The sequence below is a fragment of the Myxine glutinosa genome, chromosome 1 (assembly GCF_964187855.1).
Source record: "Myxine glutinosa chromosome 1, kmMyxGlut1.1, whole genome shotgun sequence".
NCBI lineage: Eukaryota > Metazoa > Chordata > Myxini > Myxiniformes > Myxinidae > Myxine > Myxine glutinosa.
The window spans coordinates 295308036-295327465 of NC_136261.1; the positions used below are offsets into that span (position 1 = coordinate 295308036).

A 19430-nucleotide genomic window follows, 5' to 3' on the forward strand; every position below is an offset into this window, starting at 1 on the left:
TATTTTTGAGTGGACGGAAAACTTTGATGGTTGTCAGGAAAATATATACTTTAATTTAAAAATGGTATGTGGCACTGGAGGCGCTCAAACAAGAACATTGAGGGAGGTTTATCATTTTATTTTAGCTCAGTTAAAATATCTTGATAAAGAACCAAACTCAAACATATTTTTTGTTAATGTATTAGATTGTGAGGAGAGTTGTAGGAGAATTAAATTATTTCCCACACATAAACAAATATTTGTAGGGTCGTTGTTTGAGTGGGCCAAAGATGATTCACCAGATGATATTAAGAGTAAAAGGTTAAAAGGTCCATAAGGTCAGAAGGATCACAGGTTCACACAGAAGGACCATTGTTTAAGTGGTCTAATGAATAAGGATAACATGTCAAAAGGTTAGAAGGTTCGTAAAGAACAGGGTGAGAGAAATAGAGGTGTTTAGGGGCAATGAGGGAGGGGAAAAATTAACATGTAAGTCAATGGGAAAATGAGAGTGTCCCAGATGCAACATATATACATTACTCACGACGTTAACTGAAACGACGTTAAATGGATCAATTTATCTCATAACAATCAATATAAATAAGGTGTGGTTAGGTTCCTTCGCCCACATGAAATGCATCACATTTAAGTAAATTCACACACTTTTCATTATTTATATATTTTGTTTCGTACATTGTAATACAGTACTGAACTGTAAAGAAATGTAAAATAAACAACAAAAAAGCACCTTTTTTTTCCTTCTTTTTTTTGCAATAAAACAATCTACTGATGGAGAGTGGAAGGGTGGCGAGTCACTGAGATCCGGAGGGTTCTTCTCGCTGTGAGTGAAGGTTTCTGTTTTTGAGATGACCGTTTTCATCCCTCCCGAAAAAAAAAAAATCAATAGTTCCTCCACATCAATGGTTAACTGCTTGCTGCCCTGCCTCTTGTTTTCTTTATAGTTGTCATTATAGCACCGAAGACTTTTCATGACATTTATGTGTCATGACGACGTCATAGCGAGTTACAGGTAAATTATCACGACGTTCCGTGAAGCCTTCATATCTAATTAGTGTCAACGTTATAACGAGACAACGTTAACCGAGACGACGTTAAGTGGGGACACCCTGTACTTCATTGTTGTCACCAATAATTTGTTACCCTATTTACACGAACTTTTGATTATAAAAAAACTTAAAAGAAATGGTGTAGTGCACGCACGCCAGGAAGAATGGTTGCACTAACTACATTGGGGGAAAAAAATCATACAAACATGATCATGTAAATAATACTTATTTTGAGTAAATACAAGAGACAGACATTACTGCACCTTCCAGTTGTTATTCTTGCAATGCTTGATGATCTCCAAAATGTGCTCAGGTTCTCCCTCCCTGGTTGGCTGCAGCGATTCACATAAGTAAGATAAGTCCACCTCGGTCACCTCCGGCAGTCCGGCCAAGAGCATCATCGAGAACAGAGACACGAACAATCCGCCATGCTTCTGCAGCTCGCGGTAGGCATCCGTGCAGAGAGACTGTGTGGAAACCATGGTGACACAAGGTGAGGTGCCAGGTTTATGAATATAATTGTAATTGATTGTAATCGATTGTGCTTTATATAAATTTAGGTAGATATGCCACAAGTTATAATCTTCAATTCTCATGTCATCATTGAATATACAGTTGGACATGTTTCAACCGTTAAATAAGTTCTGGGGAAAACAGCACCACCTTCTTCTCTTTGTTGTCATCATGAATGGCCATGATCTTGGATGGGTGGTAAAAGGTGCATTCACTTTCATTATTAACCGGGGCTTCATGTGAATGGTAATTTATGGAACAGGGATGCATTTTGGGATGGGGTCGTGGAGAGGACCACAGTCTTTGACCAAAATGTATGGCAAAGGTCAAAAGCCATCTCATGAGGATCCAGGGGTTTGAGTGGAAATGTTTTTTGGAAAATTACACTTTAATATTCCTGACATCTGGACTGTCAAAACACCTTTCTGTATTTAGCTGAATCCTGCTATTAATTTGCAATTCGTCACTGGATTTGATATGAATACAAATTTTTATTATCAAACAAAATAATCGTAAAAGCATCCAAACACTACATATCTCGAACAAATAGTTTCTAATGGAGCACCTTGCCGCCATTACAGCATTTTAATTGCATCAGAAGTGGCAATAAATATGAATTGTTGTTCCCAGCTTGCCAGCTCGATGATAGAAGACGCCCTTTGCATTTCTCTCCTTTGTCCGTACTTCGTTTAGAATCCGTGCGGACATGGGCAACTTGCTAGTTAATACGAATTAAGAAGGAAACCTGGGTGGTAAAGTCAGATGTTCAAGACACTCGTCTGACAAGCACATGGAGGGACCTCGTATAACCTCGTCAAATGAACTAAATGGCTGAATGAACAAAAAACAAGAAGAAAGAAGAAAGAGAAGACAAAAGATGGAAATTAAGTGTTGTTGGAGACACTCACCTCTGTCATCTGTCATCTTGGTGTTTTGCAGGTCGGACGACGCATCAGTGTGTATGTGTCCCTAGGACGGACATTAAACGGCTGGCCCGTCTGCCAGCATTCGTTGGTAGACGTTAATGATCCAACGGTGTCCTTTGCGGAGAGTAGGCGAGCTATCTCCAACACCATGAACAAATTACAAATTCCTGCTTTAACCAGCAGAGGGCACTGCATCAGCAGCACAGCCGAGTCCTCAGCCAATGATGCTACCCCACAGCCTTGTGCTGCACAATAACGAACAAGCGAACGAAGCGGAAGAGGAACCCGGGTCATCGTTCTCTTTTTTCAATTTCTTTTTTCTTTCCTCGCATTTTCTCAGGTGGACTTTGTGTGAACTTTAAATAAAGGTGAAGCTTGCATTCCTATTCTTTTATTTACTTTTTGTTCGAAAGAAACACTTACAAACACCTTACATTTGGTGTACCTTAGAATCGAGTAAATGCGGTAAGTATCGTGTTTCTAGGAAAGCTGAGTGAAAGGTGAGAAAAGGAGAAAAAAAAATCAGCCATCAGTTGCTTTGCTATGCACAGAGTTGTGCTGTCATACTTTGTGTATCACTTGTTATTTATCTTTTAAATAAACGGAGGTTTGGACAACACCAGCCTATCCGTTGGACATCCATTGATCAAAGATGTATATATATATATATATATATATATATATATATATATATATATATATATATATATATATATATATATATACAGTATATATATATATATATATATATATATTGTTGTGGATATGAGGATTGTGTTTTTTTTTATTGCTTTATTCTGGACCCTCCTGCCTCCAGTCTGTGTATAAAGGTCAAAGGTCGTTCCGTAGTTATTTCATAAGCACTCACGTTAGCCAATCATAGATTTCCCCCTTGTTGACAGTTATTTCCTTATTCTGTGTATTAGGCTAAGGATTTGTCTTCCATTAATTAATACTCCATTGCACCGAATTCAAATAGATAGATCCCCTTTCATTCCCAAAGCCCCATTTACAAAGCCTCGATTGCCAACTGCAGTCGCCGCCATTGCCATGTGCGCCGTGCTCTGTTTGAACAGGAGGGGCGGGGTCGCCGGGAAGAGGCAAGCCCAGGTCGCGCCACGAGGGGCGGGGCTGTTCAGCCCCATGCCCAAATAAGGGAACAAGCCCGTAGCTCGCCACGAGGGGCGCGCCGTTCGGCGCCATGTCCAAATAAGGAGGCAAGCCCGTGGCATTGCCATATAAGGTCACAGAGCATGGGGGGAGGGCGGTACCGAAACTGAGGAGGGCGTGTCACACCGGCGCTTGAGGATGAGATATGCGTGCGAAGATCGCGCAACGGCAGATGAGTCCTGAAAAAGCACACGACGTCCCCACGGCAGCACGGAGAGCGAACCATTGAGCAAGACTGAGAGAGAGAAATGTGAGGGGGTGCCTGTATTGCGGCAATAGGCCGATACCCTCTAGGCCCTATTGCCGGTCGGTGAGACGCGAGGCTGTGTTTGCCGGGTTTTCGCATCGACCCCAAAGCGTGGATCGGAGCGTGCGCTTGGAGCCGGACCTCGACACCTACCATCTGCCTGGACCCTCCTCTGCCGTCCCAAACCATCCCTGCCTTTCCATCCTTCTTGTGTACGTGAGTTTGTTTTGTTTGTCTTGTCCCTGGGTTAAGTTAAGCCTGTTTAGATAAGCTAGCATTTTCACTGTGTCTCCTTGATTTCTTCTGTAAATTATTTTATTATCCTTCCTTCTCCTTGGTTTCTTTGGTCCTGTAAATAGCAAATAAATTATATTCGTATTCCCTACTTCTGTCTTCCTCTTCTTCACATCCGTGTCGCCTTTGTCTTTTCCCCATTGAATATCTGTGGCACGATTTGGCCAACATTTCAGGAATCGGGTTAGTCGTGGTAACTGTTCGGGCGCGGCGGCCATCCGCTCGGCAAACAACATCCTAGCCACGTCCGTAACAATTGGTGTCTGGGAGTGAGATTCGAGACCCGAACCAAATTTTTGATAACATCAAAAAAAAAATTTGGTCAAAATTTGGAGCGGCCGAAATTTTGTTATAACATCCCAAATTGAATCGTGCCATGGCTAGTCAAGGCGGCGGGATGCCGGTGGGGGAACTAGAAGAGGGGTTAGGGGTAACCCAGGATCAGAGGGAAGAAAAGGAGGTGAGAAATGAGGAGGTGGTTGAGGAGATGTCAGGCGCGCAAAATGGTGCCCTCGCGCACGTGGGTGTAGCAGCACCAAATTTAGCCGCGCCCGTGGTCGCAGCAGCCGAGCCCGAGATGCCAGGGTACATGCGAGCCTTCATGGCGCAATTCATGAAGGAAGTAAGGGAAGTAAAAAACGAAACCCGGGAAACGAAAGAAATAATGGGCGCCCAAAAGAATGACATCAATAAAATAAATGGGAGGATGGATACAATGGGCGGTCGATTGGAAGAAACGAGGGCTCAGGGTGAGCGAATGGAAAACAATATGGGAAATAAATTTGAGGGGTTAGACAATAAATTTGAGGGGTTAGACAATAAATTTGAGGGGTTAGACAATAAATTTGAGGGGTTAGACAATAAATTTGAGGGGTTAGACAACGGAATAAAAGAGGTGAAGAATGGGTTAACGGGGCTAGAAGATAAGATGGAGGGCAAATTGCGGGAAATAGGGGAGCAATCCGCCCGGGAAATCAAACAGATGGGGAACCAGATAGAGGAGGTGAAAGTCGGGTTAGAAGGTAAATTGGATGCTCAGAGGGATGAATTAGAACAAATGAGGGCGGCATCTACCAGAGAGATGGGAGAAATGAAGGAGGAAATAAGACGAGGTGTGAGCGAGGAGGTCTCGGGGGTACGCGAAGAGGTAAAGCGAGGTGAAAAGCGTATGGAGAAAGAGGTGAGGAATAATACGGCTAGGTTACAGGGGGGCATAGAGGACCTGACGCAGGAAATAGAACAGCTGACGGTGGGACAAAAGGGACTTGTGGAGCAGGTACAAAAGAACACTGCGGTACTAGGAGGGTTGAAAGCGACACAAAAGGAAATCAAAAATGACTTGATAGCGACGAAGAGGGAATGTCAGATGGTACGTGAGGGACTGACAACGAGGTTGGACGAGGTGACAGAAGTAATGGAGACGAAGGACCGAGAGGTGAGGACGCACATAGAAACGGTTAAAGTGGCGTTGGAGGAAGAGATAGAGGGGGCGCACCGGGAAATGAAGGAGGTAAAGGAAAAATTAGAGGAGGTGGGAGAAGGGGTGAGTGAAATTAAGAAGAGACGGAGGGAAACTAAGAGGGAGATAAAGGAGGAGGTGATGGAGTATGTGCAAGGTCTGTGTTCAAATCATGAATATGTGCTCACTAACCAAATAAAGAGTTTGCAGGTGGCGGAAGAGGTGCGGAGACGAGGTGCCAAGGTGAGTGGCGATATATTCGGAAATGTATATGATGTGAGGGGAGCTTCAGTCGGCTTGGGGGTTGGTGTGGACCCGGGTGTTCGTGAGAGGCCGTTGGTGAAGTGTGCGACAGGTACGGAGTACGAGAGAGGAGGTGTGCGAGAATGTCCGACTCTGGGGTGTGTGAGGAAAAGGTGCGCGCCGAGGAGTGAGTGTGCTGTCGAGAGTGAGTTGGTCGTAGCGCGTGTGCAGGGGGGCACATGGAAGCGCGTAGTGGGGAGTGTTACAAGGGATGTAACGGAAGCATGCACGCCTGTGGTGAGTGTTACGGACGGTGTAACGGGAGAGTGTGTGCAAGAGGATGCGCGAGAAAGGTGTGTAACGGACGGGTGCATGAGGGAAGAGTGCGCTGTCAAGAGTAAGGGAGAATGCACACCTGTGGTGAGTGTTACGGAGGGTGTAACGGGAGAGTGTGCGCAAGAAAGGTGTGTAACGGAGGAGTGTATGGGTACAGAGTGCGCTGTCAAAAGTAAGGGTGAATGCACGACCGAGTGTGGGGGTGAAAGTAGTAAGAGTGACACGGAGCGTGAGTTGGTTGTGGCAGGTGAGAGAGGATGTTCACCTGGAATGGAAGGATGCGCACCTGGAATGGTAGAGCATGTGTGGGAATGCACACTTGAGTTAGTAGTGAGGCACGTGGTTGGGTGTGCAAGCGAGTGCACACCTGTGGTGGTCACAGAGGAGGTGACCGAGGAGGGAGCGCGAAGAGGTGTGTTGGTGAGGTGTGCGAACGACGAGTGTGTGCAAAGGTGTGCGGTGGTCAGGTGTGTGACAAAGTCTGTAGGCGGATTTGAGTGTACCTGGGTGTGTAAGAGAAGGTGCAATGACTAGGGGCATGGGAACGGCTGGATGTGTGAGCAAGGAACGGGCTGTGGGGTGTAAGCATGCGAGTGGAGCATCGACGCGAACCGGGTTAGCGGTTAGAGCGACGTATAGCCGAAGCGGGCCCTCGGTGCGTGCCGGGCAGCTTTGCGTGCCGCGGGGATCCGCGGGGATTGTGACCGCGGCGGTTTCGAAAGAACCGCCGTGCGAGATCCACGCCGGGCCGCACTTTGAACGGCCACGTCCGTGCTCCATTAAGCGGAGCGGGCAGCCCGATAGGAAGGGTCGTCATGGCGACCCCTCTTTGTTGAGGCGTTCCGGCAGGTCGAGATCGGGCCATGGGATGGCTCTGTGCTGAGATGGTGCGTGGGATCTCGGCCCGGGTAAGCGTCCTTCCCTGCACCGAGTGTCGGACGCATCCAGCCGCCGGCACCAAACAACCCGCATTCATTGCTCGGCTTTACGAAGCCGAGCTTTGGAAATGAATTGGCGCACCGAGAGGTTCTAGTGAGTAGACGTGTGACGAGGATAGTGTTTTGGCCCCGAAATTAGAAAAACAAAATTTGATGATTGGCAGAGTGATGATTGGTAATGATAGTGATTGGCAGATGATTGGCAAATTTTTAATTGGCTGGAATTTGGTGAGCAAAATTGATAGTAGAAGATGCCCGATGTGGTGGGATGGCAACTCTGCCATCTCTCACAGCGGGGGCAAAGGAGCAATAGATTTATAGGGTTGGCAGTGAAAACTAGCCCGGGAGGGTTAGGATAATGATAGGGATCTAGAGAAGATGACCTTAGGTAACGGTAAGATTAGGTAGTGACAATGATACCTGTAGTGGGGACGCAGGTAGATTAGTTTGGATGATAATGACGTGGTATGTGCTTAGTTTAAAGGGAAGACGGGGAGCACTAAGTTAGCAGGGCAACAGGTAGTTCAGATGATGCCGTGTGAGTGTTGGAGGTGTATTCAAGTGTATTGAGCAGGGTATGAGTAAATGATTGTGAGTTATAGTGTGATTGCACAGGTGTGCAACTGGACAGGTGTATGGAGCAGTGTATGAGTGAGTGATAGTGATGTGAGTTGTGCTGACCAAATGGTCCAGGAAGGAAGGAGGGTGCAGGTGGCACCAGGTGTGATTGCACAGGTGTGCAACAACAGGTGAATGGAGAACAGGTGTATGGAATAAATGGTCTGGAGTATATGGAGTATTGGAATGGATGGTCGTGGAGTGAGTATGGTGGAAACTGTGGAGTGGAGTGGATGGTGCGAAGGTGTGGATGGGGAAAAGGAGGATGGACCCCATCACGAATACCCGGGGAGGGTTGTGTAAGTGTTAGGTAGAGGGTACAGGTAAATTGTGGTTGGATATTGGCATCTGTGGTGCGGGTAGTTGCACAGGAGTGTAGTGATGGGTGCATTAGTGTTGTGGAAATGGGTGGGCGTGTGGCTGAATTCGTAGTTATGATCATGGCGCACCATAGTTTCCCCACCTGGTGTCCGGAGTAACCAATTCCCTTGGGGTTCCAACTGCATGCCAGTCCGAATCCCTTGGGAGTTATGCTCGGAACGATGCCAGTTGAAGGCTATGGTCCTTGACCATGACATTACGTCACCAACTCCCTCGGAGCTCCAGCTGCATGCGGCTGCAGTTCCTTGGGGGTTGTGGTAGTTGCGTGACCATTTGTAGTTGTGGGCACTCCGCCACTGTTAGTCTGTCGGCCAGGTGAGGCCGCAGGTGGGCTCTGGGAGCCGGTAGAGTTGTTGTGGATGGGGCCCGAGGATCCGGAGGACGGACACGGGTAGCCCTGTGCCAGAGAGGGCACCGAGGGGTGAGAGAGCCAGGAGGGGCCTTCCCCAGTTAGGGTAGTTGTGTAGTTGTGAGTGGGGCCTGAGGATCCTAGGAGGACCCGGGTAGCCCAATGCCAAGGAGGGCAGTAGAGTGGGGTAAGGGAGCCAGAGGGCCTTCCCCAGGTTAGGAAAGGAGCTAGGCCAGCTCAGGTGGCGACGTCAGTGGCGGTGGTGCGCAGGTAAGTAAGACCTGCTAGGGGAGCCACACGACTCAGCACCGAGATTGTGCAAGGGCACAGGGAAATGAATCGGGGGAGTGAGACCCCAAATTGAGAAGCACCACAGTTTGGTCATTGGGAATTTGGTTCTTAAAACCACATAGAGTAAGATGGCCAATGGTTTGGCAGGGAAAGACCCTGGGTAGTGTAAAAGTGTGTTAATGTCATTTAGAGGATAGTTAGGATTAAAAATCTCCTTGCACCATCTACATCCATTCACCTGAGGTGACAGGACTCCACACCATGCCATGTTTTTGTTATTTTTATTGTGCAAATGTTTGGATGTGAGACGCATCATGACGTGGGTGTGACATTGTGCTGATGTTCCATCTCTTCCTCCTTATGAGGATTGATGATGAATTGGGTGATGGCAAATTTTGGTTAGAGGGATTGTGGTGACGAATTTGGTATAGGAGAAATATGGGGAAGACGTGACGTAGTGACGAATTGGTAAATGTGTAGATTGTTGTAAATATGGGGTAAGGGCAAGGGTAGAGTAGGTGACAGGGGGGGTGACGTACGGTAGGGAGGAGCTTTTCTCCGCTCCGTCTCCATACGCACCTCGCCTTGCATTGCCTTTATTGATGTGTACCCTTGAGACCTTACCCCTCACTCATCTGTCTTTTCCCCCCTTGTCTCCCACATGAGGACTGTGCGCCACTGGGCGCCGAGGGGAGCGTGCGAGAGTCCGCCATTGGGCGCCCGAACCTCTCGCAACCACAGCTGTCTGCATCGATGCACCACCTTATGGACCACATGTCTGTGGCTGAGCACCACTGATGGACCCCATGGGTTGGGGCAGGGCCCCTCTGCTGGAACCGGCCATGAAGGCCCGAGATCTTGCTGGCGGACCTTGATCACAGGGCACCGATGCCCCACAGGTGAACCACACTAGTCGGCCCTGTGGGCCATAAATAAAGAAAATAAAAATGGACACGTTCTGTGCAAGTTTCATTTTATTATTGCAAATAGGCCGCCAGCAAAGAAGATGACAACACCTGGAAGATAGCATTAGCCAGCAGAGGGAGCCGAAGAGCAAGAGACCACCAGCAGGGTTTGTCGGTTTATTTTTTTTATTGAACAATGATGACTGTGCACCGATTGGTGCTTGAGGGTGCTTTGGTGCGTTTTGAGTGCTTTCATGGTGCATCGATGCAGGGCAGACTGTCTCCCCCCCCAAAAGAACGATCACAGGTCCTGGGTTGCGTTTTGTAAATAAAGTAGTCATTGTAAATAATGCGCCCCCACCGTAAATGTATAGTTTGAAGACAATTCCGCAATTCGGTTAGCTGTGGGCGTGAGTCTGTTCGGTAGGGTGCAATGGAGCAGCGGGACACATTTATTTATGTTTTAAAACTGTCACACTCAGGGTCAGGTTAAATGTAGAGGGAACTACACCTACGTGCCACACTAAAAGTAAAGGTAAGAGGCCCGGGACGTGCCTAAGAGGAGGAGGGTGCAGTGTTGTGGATATGAGGATTGTGTTTTTTTTTATTGCTTTATTCTGGACCCTCCTGCCTCCAGTCTGTGTATAAAGGTCAAAGGTCGTTCCGTAGTTATTTCATAAGCACTCACGTTAGCCAATCATAGATTTCCCCCTTGTTGACAGTTATTTCCTTATTCTGTGTATTAGGCTAAGGATTTGTCTTCCATTAATTAATACTCCATTGCACCGAATTCAAATAGATAGATCCCCTTTCATTCCCATAGCCCCATTCACAAAGCCTCGATTGCCAACTGCAGTCGCCGCCATTGCCATGTGCTCCGTGCTCTGTTTGAACAGGAGGGGCGGGGTCGCCGGGAAGAGGCAAGCCCAGGGCGCGCCACGAGGGGCGGGGCTGTTCAGCCCCATGCCCAAATAAGGGAACAAGCCTGTTGCTCGCCACGAGGGGCGCGCCGTTCAGCGCCATGTCCAAATAAGGAGGCAAGCCCGTGGCATTGCCATATAAGGTCACAGAGCACGGGGGGAGGGCGGTACCGAAACTGAGGAGGGTGTGTCACACCAGCGCTTGAGGGTGAGATATGCGTGCGAAGATCGCGCAACGGCAGATGAGTCCTGAAAAAGCACACGACGTCCCCACGGCAGCACGGAGAGCGAACCATTGAGCAAGACTGCGAGAGAGAGAAACGTGAGGGAGTGCCTGTATTGCGGCAATAGGCCGATACCCTCTAGGCCCTATTGCCGGTCGGTGAGACGCGAGGCTGTGTTTGCCGGGTTTTCGCCTCGACCCCAAAGCGTGGATCGGAGCGAGCGCTTGGAGCCGGACCTCGACGCCTACCATCTGCCTGGACCCTCCTCTGCCGTCCCAAACCATCCCTGCCTTTCCATCCTTCTTGTGTACGTGAGTTTGTTTTGTTTGTCTTGTCCCTGGGTTAAGTTAAGCCTGTTTAGATAAGCTAGCATTTTCACTGTGTCTCCTTGATTTCTTCTGTAAATTATTTTATTATCCTTCCTTCTCCTTGGTTTCTTTGGTCCTGTAAATAGCAAATAAATTATATTCGTATTCCCTAAATCTGTCTTCCTCTTCTTCACATCCGTGTCGCCTTTGTCTTTTCCCCATTGAATATCTGTGGCACGATTTGGCCAACGTTTCAGGAATCGGGTTAGTCGGGGTAACTGTTCGGGCGCGGCGGCCATCCGCTCGGCAAACAACATCCTAGCCACGTCCGTAACAATATATATATATATTGCGGATATGAGGATTGTATTTTTTTTATTGTGTTGAATTGTGGTAAATTGCTGTGTAACATTGTTTGATTCTGGCCCCTCCTGCCTCCAGTGTTGTGTAAAGGTTAAAAGGGCGTCCCGGTAGTTAATTCCATAAAGCACACATTGAAGGACACGATAAAACCCTTGTTCAGTAGTTTATATCTTTATTATGTGTTTTAGAGTAAGGCCTTGTCTTCCATTAACATGACACTCCATTGCACCAAGTGAAAAAGATAGATTCCCTTCATTCCCATTCCCAAAAACCTCCATTTCCCCTTTCGTCAATTGCCATTCGCATTGCCAACCAACAATTGCCGTCATTGACCACGAGGCAGGGTTGGGGAAGAAAGGCGGGTCCCCACCTCGTCATCGAGGGGAGGAGTGAGTCAGCCCCACTCAACCAACCACGAACAAGGGGTTGGACTTGGAGAGGGTGTGGAGAGAAACATCAAGGAGGTTCGCGAAGGTTGAGGGGCAGGGCCTATATAACCCGCTGCGGGACGTTCCCCAAGCAGATGAGCTTTGACTGAGATGAGATGAGAGATGAGCTTTTAGAAGATGAGCTATGACAAGAGCTGAGTTGTGAGGTCCAAGGCTGAGCTGCGTGGTGAGGTGCAAAAGAGAGAGCTGGGTTGTGAGGTCCAAGAGAGAGAAAGGAGATCATCCAGGGAAGCACAAAGCCTGCTATTCGTCGCCTTGCTCGCCAGCAGCAGCGTCCACAGCAGCAGCAGCAGCAGCGTCCACAGCAGCAGCAGCAGCAGCGTCCACAGCAGCAGCAGCAGCAGCGTCCACAGCAGCAACAACACTCGACAGCCATTTGGGGCCTGGACGGCGGTTTTGAGCAGGGCCGCGAAGGGACGGCGGCTGCCCAACGAGCCGATCGTGCTGCAGGACCGTTTGGACCTCGCTCTCCTTCCAGCCAATCCACTCTGCAATTCCCCGTGTGAGTCCGTTTCTGTTGGTTCTGTCCTGGGTAGTCAATTAAGTCTGTATAAGCTAGTAATTTTCACTGTGTCACCTGCTTTTTCATGTCCCTGTACATAACCGTGACTGCTCCTTTTTGCTTGTGTGTGTAAATAATAAATCCCGTTACTCTTCTGTACGTCTTCTTCTTCCTCTTTACATTCGGTCATTTTAGAGTTTTCCACATTGAATAGCTGTGGCGCGATCGGGCCAACGTCTGGGTGAATCGGGTGAATCGGGGAAACTGTTAGGTCGCGGGGCCTCCGCTCGGCAAATATAACATCCATAACCGCGAACCGTAACAATATATATATATATATATATATATATATATATATATATATATATATATATATATATATATATATATATATATATATATATATATACGTATATATATATATATATATATATATATATATATATATATATATATATATTGTTGTTGATATGGGATTTGCATCCATCCATATCCGCTTGTAAATATTCCCCTATTTCCTCAATACTTCCCAACTATCCCCAATCCCCCATTCCCTAGTCCCATTTTCTGTAAACAACACTCTGTAGACCCGACCTCCCCCTATTTCCCCCATTAAATGTCGTGCCCAGGTTCACCGCATCTCATGTAAGACAACTATAGGACATCTTGCTAGTTATTCTTAGTCTATGTCAGTTAAGGACTCGTTTCCATTAATTCTGACTCTTCGTTGCACCAGAATGTGATTGTATGGCACCGTTAGGAAGTTTAGGACCTCCCAATACCTCCCCGCAGCTCTTCCTCACGGTTCAGCAACAACAACAACAACAACAGCAGCGGCGGGCGCGGGGAGTGTGCGTCCTCACTCCGGCTTGGTTGGTAGGGGGTGTTGGGAGGGCACCAGGCCTTTCCAACGAGCCGCCATCGAACATGTGCTCGACGGGGTTACCAACCAGGGGCTCCCTGTCAGCTCCTCGTCAAGGGCGGAGCCCGGTAACCCCCGCACCCAATAGAAGCGGCGGACCGGTCCCATCTGGGGCGGAGCCAACCAGCCGAGGGCGTGTCACTCCCCGCTGAGCATGCGCAGGAAGAGGGAGGTGACGTCAGATGCGCGCTGAGCTTGGAGAAAGAAAGACGCCACCTCCGAGCGCTGTGAGGCCTCCCTGCATCTCTTGGACCGTGCTTGATCCTGTCCCCGAGCCAAGGTGCACCTTGTGCTATCGAACTACCTGTCCTTCCCTGCCATCAATCCCTGTGTAAGTCAGTCTTGTTCCGTTTGTCTGTGGTCTGTCGGGGATAAGATAAGACTGTAACTAAGTGCCCATCTCTTCTGTGTCTTTTACCTCACTCTACCTTGTAATCTACCCCTTTTCTCCACCACTAATTATATCCTCCTCCGGAGGTCTTGAGAACTGTACCCCTTGCGTCGTTTCATCTATCCCAGTCGTTGTGTCCTTTCCATCATTGATTTAGCGTCGCGCGATTTGGCCAACGTTCGAGTGGAATCGGGTGAGTTGGGGAAGAATCGGGGGAACTGTTAGGTCGCGGTGGACCATCCGCTCGGCCCATAATAACATCTAATCCGCGATCCGTAACAATATATAACTGTGAGAAATAGTAGAAACTCCACAGTATGAGCAGGGCGTCTCATTTGCATTAAATAAATAATCGGGAGATTAAATCAGATGCGGCCGTAGCTTCAGGACGTCGATCTTTAATTTTCGACAAGCTTTCGACCAACAAAGGTCTTCTTCTTAGTCGTCCCCAAGTTCAACGTCTTCCGTATATAATTATATATATATATATATATATATATATATATATATATATATATATATATATATATATACACCATTAGCCTTCATGTGCAGGCTCTGGCTGCTGGTTGCATAATTTCTGTGAGCAGGACTACTGCTGATGCAATGCTTCTCTATAAGCAGTCATCTGGTACTCTTTTTGCAGACCTCAGAAGGATGATAACTGGTGTTAATTCAAAAACCGACCAAGACTCAAACTCATGACTCTTGGACCTAAGCCAGCCACCTTAGCTGTTTGTTAAGCCAACACCAGGGTTTTTATATCAAGGATTGTGGCGTTGTATTGTGGTGTAAATCCTTGTCATTCCTTTCTTGTCATTCCTTTCTATACTGTTTGGTTGCTTTTTGGGGATTCCTAGCCCTACATGTTTAAATGTTCATAAAATGCTTTTTTCTGACTTGTAGAATAAATGTTTTAGGGTATGTTGGTTTTTAGACACACAGTCTTAAGATTTACACAGTCTTAGTTACATTAGGGAGGGTGGACGTCGTCTGTCTATACATAAAGCAACGCATTTTTTTTTATTTTTTTTTATTTTATTTTATTTTTGTATACTGAATCGAGGCTCATGAAAGAGCTAACATTTACTTCACAAACAAATCAACCAGACAAACAAAATATATAAAAAGAGGGAGCGGAAAAACAAGATGGGGAGAGAAGGGGAAGCACACAAACACAACATTTGAGAGCAGGGAGATGTGTGGAAGGGAGAGGGCTTGGGGGGCGGAGGCGTGGGAAGAGGGGGGAGGGGGGGGGGGGAGGGAGAAGTATAAAACACAAGGACACCAAGGACTTCCAGGACAGAAGTTGGTATTTCAAAAAAGTGGAATTGGGGTGAAATTAGTGGGGGTAGAAAAGATCAAGGTTTTGGATGGGGGAAGATAAGAGATGGTGGTGAACAGCTGTTTTAAAGACCTAGAGGGTGGAGTGGGATTGAAGAGAGTGAGGGAGTTTGTTCCAGAGGCGGGAGAAAAGAGCAATGAAGGAGTGAAGGTGAGCAGAGAGTTTTGATTTTGGCAGTTTGACCATAAGAGGGTTGCAGGCAGATCTTGTGCGACCTGCAGGAATATTTGCGGGACAGAGCCCAGAGAGAACTGGGGGGGCAAGGCCAGAGAGGAGTCGGTAGAAGACGGAAAGACCACCAACCTGCCTGCGGTGAGTGAGTGAGAGGCCCTTGGAGTTAGCTTCATTGCGGAGATTCCAATGATTCTGAATGCTTTGGTTTCAACAGCGTGAAGACGAGCTAGGTGTGAGGCAGGAGCACCAGCCCAGAGGGGAGAGCAGTATTCCATTGAGCTGCGGATGAAAGCCTTGTATATGGTGAGGAGCTCAGGTGTGCCAAGGAAGGACTTCGCACGACGGAGGATGCCTAGTCGGCGACCGGCTTTGGAGGCCAGATTTGAAATGTGGTTTTCCCAGGAAATATCATGGCAGATAGTGAGACCCAAAAGCTTGAGTGACAGAACTTCTTGGAGAGGATTATTCAGAAAGCGGATGGGAGGGTTGTCCAGTCGGTCTTTTCAGAGAGACATCGTAAGAGTGTGAGATTTGTCAGGATTGAAAGACATGTGCCACTTGTTTGCCCAGTCTGTAATTTTGTCCAGGTCTGCAGAGAGTGAGGAGGCTGCAGACTGCCGATCTGAGGGATGAAGAATGGAGCGACAGAGAGTAGAGTCATCAGCAAAGAGATACAGAGGATTTTCAAGAGAGTCAGAGAGATCATTGATGAAGACCAGAAAAAGCACAGGGCCCAGAACACTGCCTTGTGGAACTCCAGCCTGTACAGGAAGAGGAGATGAGAGAAACCCATTCAGGGCCACACGTTGACTACGACTAGAGAGGAAGTCCGCCAGCCATGCGTGGAGATTTCCATGGATACCAAAAGAGGAGAGTTTGGTGAGCAGAGCGGGGTGCCAGACCGTATCGAAGGCACGTGATATGTCAAGGGAGACTGCTCTAATTTCCTGTTTGGCATTGAGGACCTCCATCCATTGTTGAGAAAGCAGAAGCAGCATGTCCAGAGTAGAGTGTCCAGGTCTGAAACCAAATTGATGATCAGAGATCAAGCCATTGGAGAAGAGGAAAGATGTCATATCCGAAGCAATGATGGATTCCATGACTTTGCTGATAATTGGGAGAAGGCTGATTGGTCTGTAGTTGCTGGGATCTGTTTTTGCACCTTTTTTGTGCAAAGCGGTGATGTTGGCAGATTTCCAAGCAGATGGAAGATCACCTTGAGCAAAAGAGAGGGTGAAGAGAACAGAGAGAGGGAGTGAAAGAGCGGAAGAACAGGATTTTAGGACCCGTGGGCTGATGCCGTCAGGTCCAGTTGCAGAATCCGAGTCGAGGGTTGACAGAAACTTTTCCACCTTGTCAGGAGGAAAGGACACAGAGTCCAGGAGCAGCTGGGTACGACTGGGTACGGTGGGTACAGAGAGGGATGGGTTTGGGACACAAGATTTGGAGGCAAACACAGAGTTGAGGCACTCAGCTTTTTCACGTGCGGAGTCAGCCGTGTGGCCATTTGAGGTGAGGGAGGGGATGGAGGGGGAACAAACACCAGAAACAGATTTGACCAGACGCCACCAGGATTTGGAAGAGGGAGACAGATTCGAGAGTTCGGTCCTGAGAACGGAGAGATATTGTTTCCTGGCTCTCCTGAGGGTGGACACACACTTGTTTCGGGCTTTGTGAAAGGAAATGAGATTTCCTTCCGTTGGATTTGCTTTCCAGGAGACTAAAGCAAGTTGTTTCTGGGCAATAGCCTCACCACAAGATTCCGTGTACCATGGACGGGAGGAAGGGTATGACAACAGAAGACGAGATGGGATAAATCTGTGCATGAGAGAGAGCAGTTTGCTTTGGAAGAATTCCCAGGAAGAATTTATGTCAGAGGCAGTAGAGATGGGAGACCAGTCCAGATGATTGATGGCTGCTTGAAGACCGTGCCAGTTGGCCTGAGTGAAATGCCAGACTCGTCGACGCTGAGGAGGCTCTCTGAGAATGGTCAGAGAGATGTCCACTTTAACAAGCACATGATCAGAAGAGCCGATTGGAGCAGAAGAAGAGCAGCAGACATTTTCAGGGAAGTTAGTCATAACCAAGTCCAGAAGAGAAGATGCTCCGTTGACTGAAATCCGGGTCGGGAAATTGACAGATTGTGTCAGTCCCAGTGAGTCACAGAAGTCCTTTGCTGAAGAGCCATGGCTGGTGAGAGAGGTACCCACACCCAGCCAACTGGCATGGTGACAGTTGAAATCACCACATATGAGGAAGAGAGAGTTGGGATGGGTAGATAGAAGTTGGTCCATATTCTCAGACAGCGAGATGTAGATGGAGTCATCACTGTTTGGTGGACGGTACAACACACATATGAACAAAAGGTGGGAGCGAAGGGGAAGCCGTAGCCAAAGGTATTCCTGGGGGTGAGGTGGAGAGAGGGCAGTGCAGGGCGAGTGAGGAAGAGAGTTTTTTTATAAAGATAGCAACCCCACCTCCAGGACGAGGCTCAGGTCTATCATACCGGAGGAGGGAGTAACCTGGGAGAGATACCAAGGAATCAGAGACCTCATGAAGGAGGAAAGTTTCTGTTAAGCAGATCACGTCTGGTTTGTCAGAGCAACCTGTATGGAGAGATCAGACAAGTTTGAGCGAAGGCCCCGGATGTTTGAGGTCCATACTGTTAAGGAAGAGGAAGGGGGAGCATGGGATACAGAACAGGGGGGGGGGGGAGCGGTAGGGTAAGATGTGGAAGAGCAGGAAGAGGTAGGGAGAGCTGTTGAAGGTGTGTCGGAGATTACAGAATAGCTTGGAGAAAGGGAAGAATGGGGCAGACAAAAGGTTTGATGGTGATTGGGAGAGGCGCAGTGAGGTGTTATTTGACGAGGGGGAAGAGCGAGGTAGAAGGTTGAGGGAGATGAAGGTGAAAGTTGGAAGGGGGAAGAAGCGGGGAGGACGCTTTGAGGAGGAGGGGTGAGAGGGGAGTCTAGGAGGGGAGGAGCGAGGGAGAGTCTCGGAGGGGAGGGGTGTGGGGGGAGATTTGAAAGGAATGGGTGATTGGGAAGATTTGGAGGGGAGGGGCAAGGGGGAAGATTTGAAAGAGATGGGTGATGGGGATGATTTGGAGGGGAGGGGCAAGGGGGTAGATTTAGAGGGGAGGGGTGATGGGAAATGGGATTTTGGGGTGATGGGATTTTGAAAAGTGTACGATTAATGGGAAACGAACATTTATTGCAAAATGAGTTTCTTGAGACATTCGAGTCAAAAATACGTTTGAGGACGCTGGAGGGAGGATGGAGTGCTGGAGAGTTTAGGGAATGAATGAAAGATGCACTATAAGAGATGGATTTTTTTTTGGAATGAATAGATTTGGTGAGCAAGTCGAAAGCATCCTTTTATAGAAGAAGAAGAAAAAGGTGTTATAGAATATGACAGAATACAGGTCTTCAGGGGTCAAATGACATTTTTTAACAACGTGATCACGTGATCACAAACAACGTGGTCGAAGAACGAACGTACAAATAAGAACGAATAAACGAATAAGAACAGAAGGAAATGTTTTTTTTTTTTTGTTTTTTTGTTTGAGATTTTAAAACAAGGAAGTATGGGATGAAAAGACCGTGAAAAACAGAGACCGGAAAGTAATTGCAGCGCGATCGGAGAACCGCTGAGACAAAAACAAAGCCTCAAGCCAAGGTCGGACACAGTAGCCTCGTACTACACTTAGGCCTCAGAATACGCGATACGAAAGACCGACGATTCTGTACACAGGTATGAAAAACCAACGCCAAGAATACTATTAAAGACACCCCAATAGGTACATACACCGAGAGAAAGATACAGTTTCGACAAAAACACAATTGTGAAAAGTTACTTAACTTCGAAAGCGAGCGCGCATGGACAGCTTTGAATAGACGAGACCTCCAATCTTGCGCATGCGCATATCTAATAACATGATTAAATGACATGCTTACTCTAAGACACTTATTGAGGAGATAACTAAACCATACAAAGCAACGTTAACCACTAGGAGTCATTTCCACAACAATATAAATAACTCAATAATAATAGCAATACTAATAGTAATACTTCGCTAAAAGTAGAATTTCAAACTTCATGTACCACATTTCCGAG

General features: G+C 47.5%; 1 protein-coding gene across 6 annotated transcripts in view; it reads right to left on the reverse strand.

Moving 5' to 3' along the window:
• Window positions 1–19430, reverse strand: part of LOC137413345 (phosphatidylinositol 4,5-bisphosphate 3-kinase catalytic subunit gamma isoform-like) — a 174278-nt gene that overhangs the window by 20153 nt on the left and 134695 nt on the right. For all 6 annotated transcript variants that reach the window (XM_068098736.2, XM_078767603.1, XM_068098739.2 and 3 more), the window contains one exon: window positions 1310–1513. In XM_068098736.2, the coding sequence (XP_067954837.1) occupies window positions 1310–1513 (204 nt within the window). The remainder of the gene's footprint in view (window positions 1–1309; window positions 1514–19430) is intronic.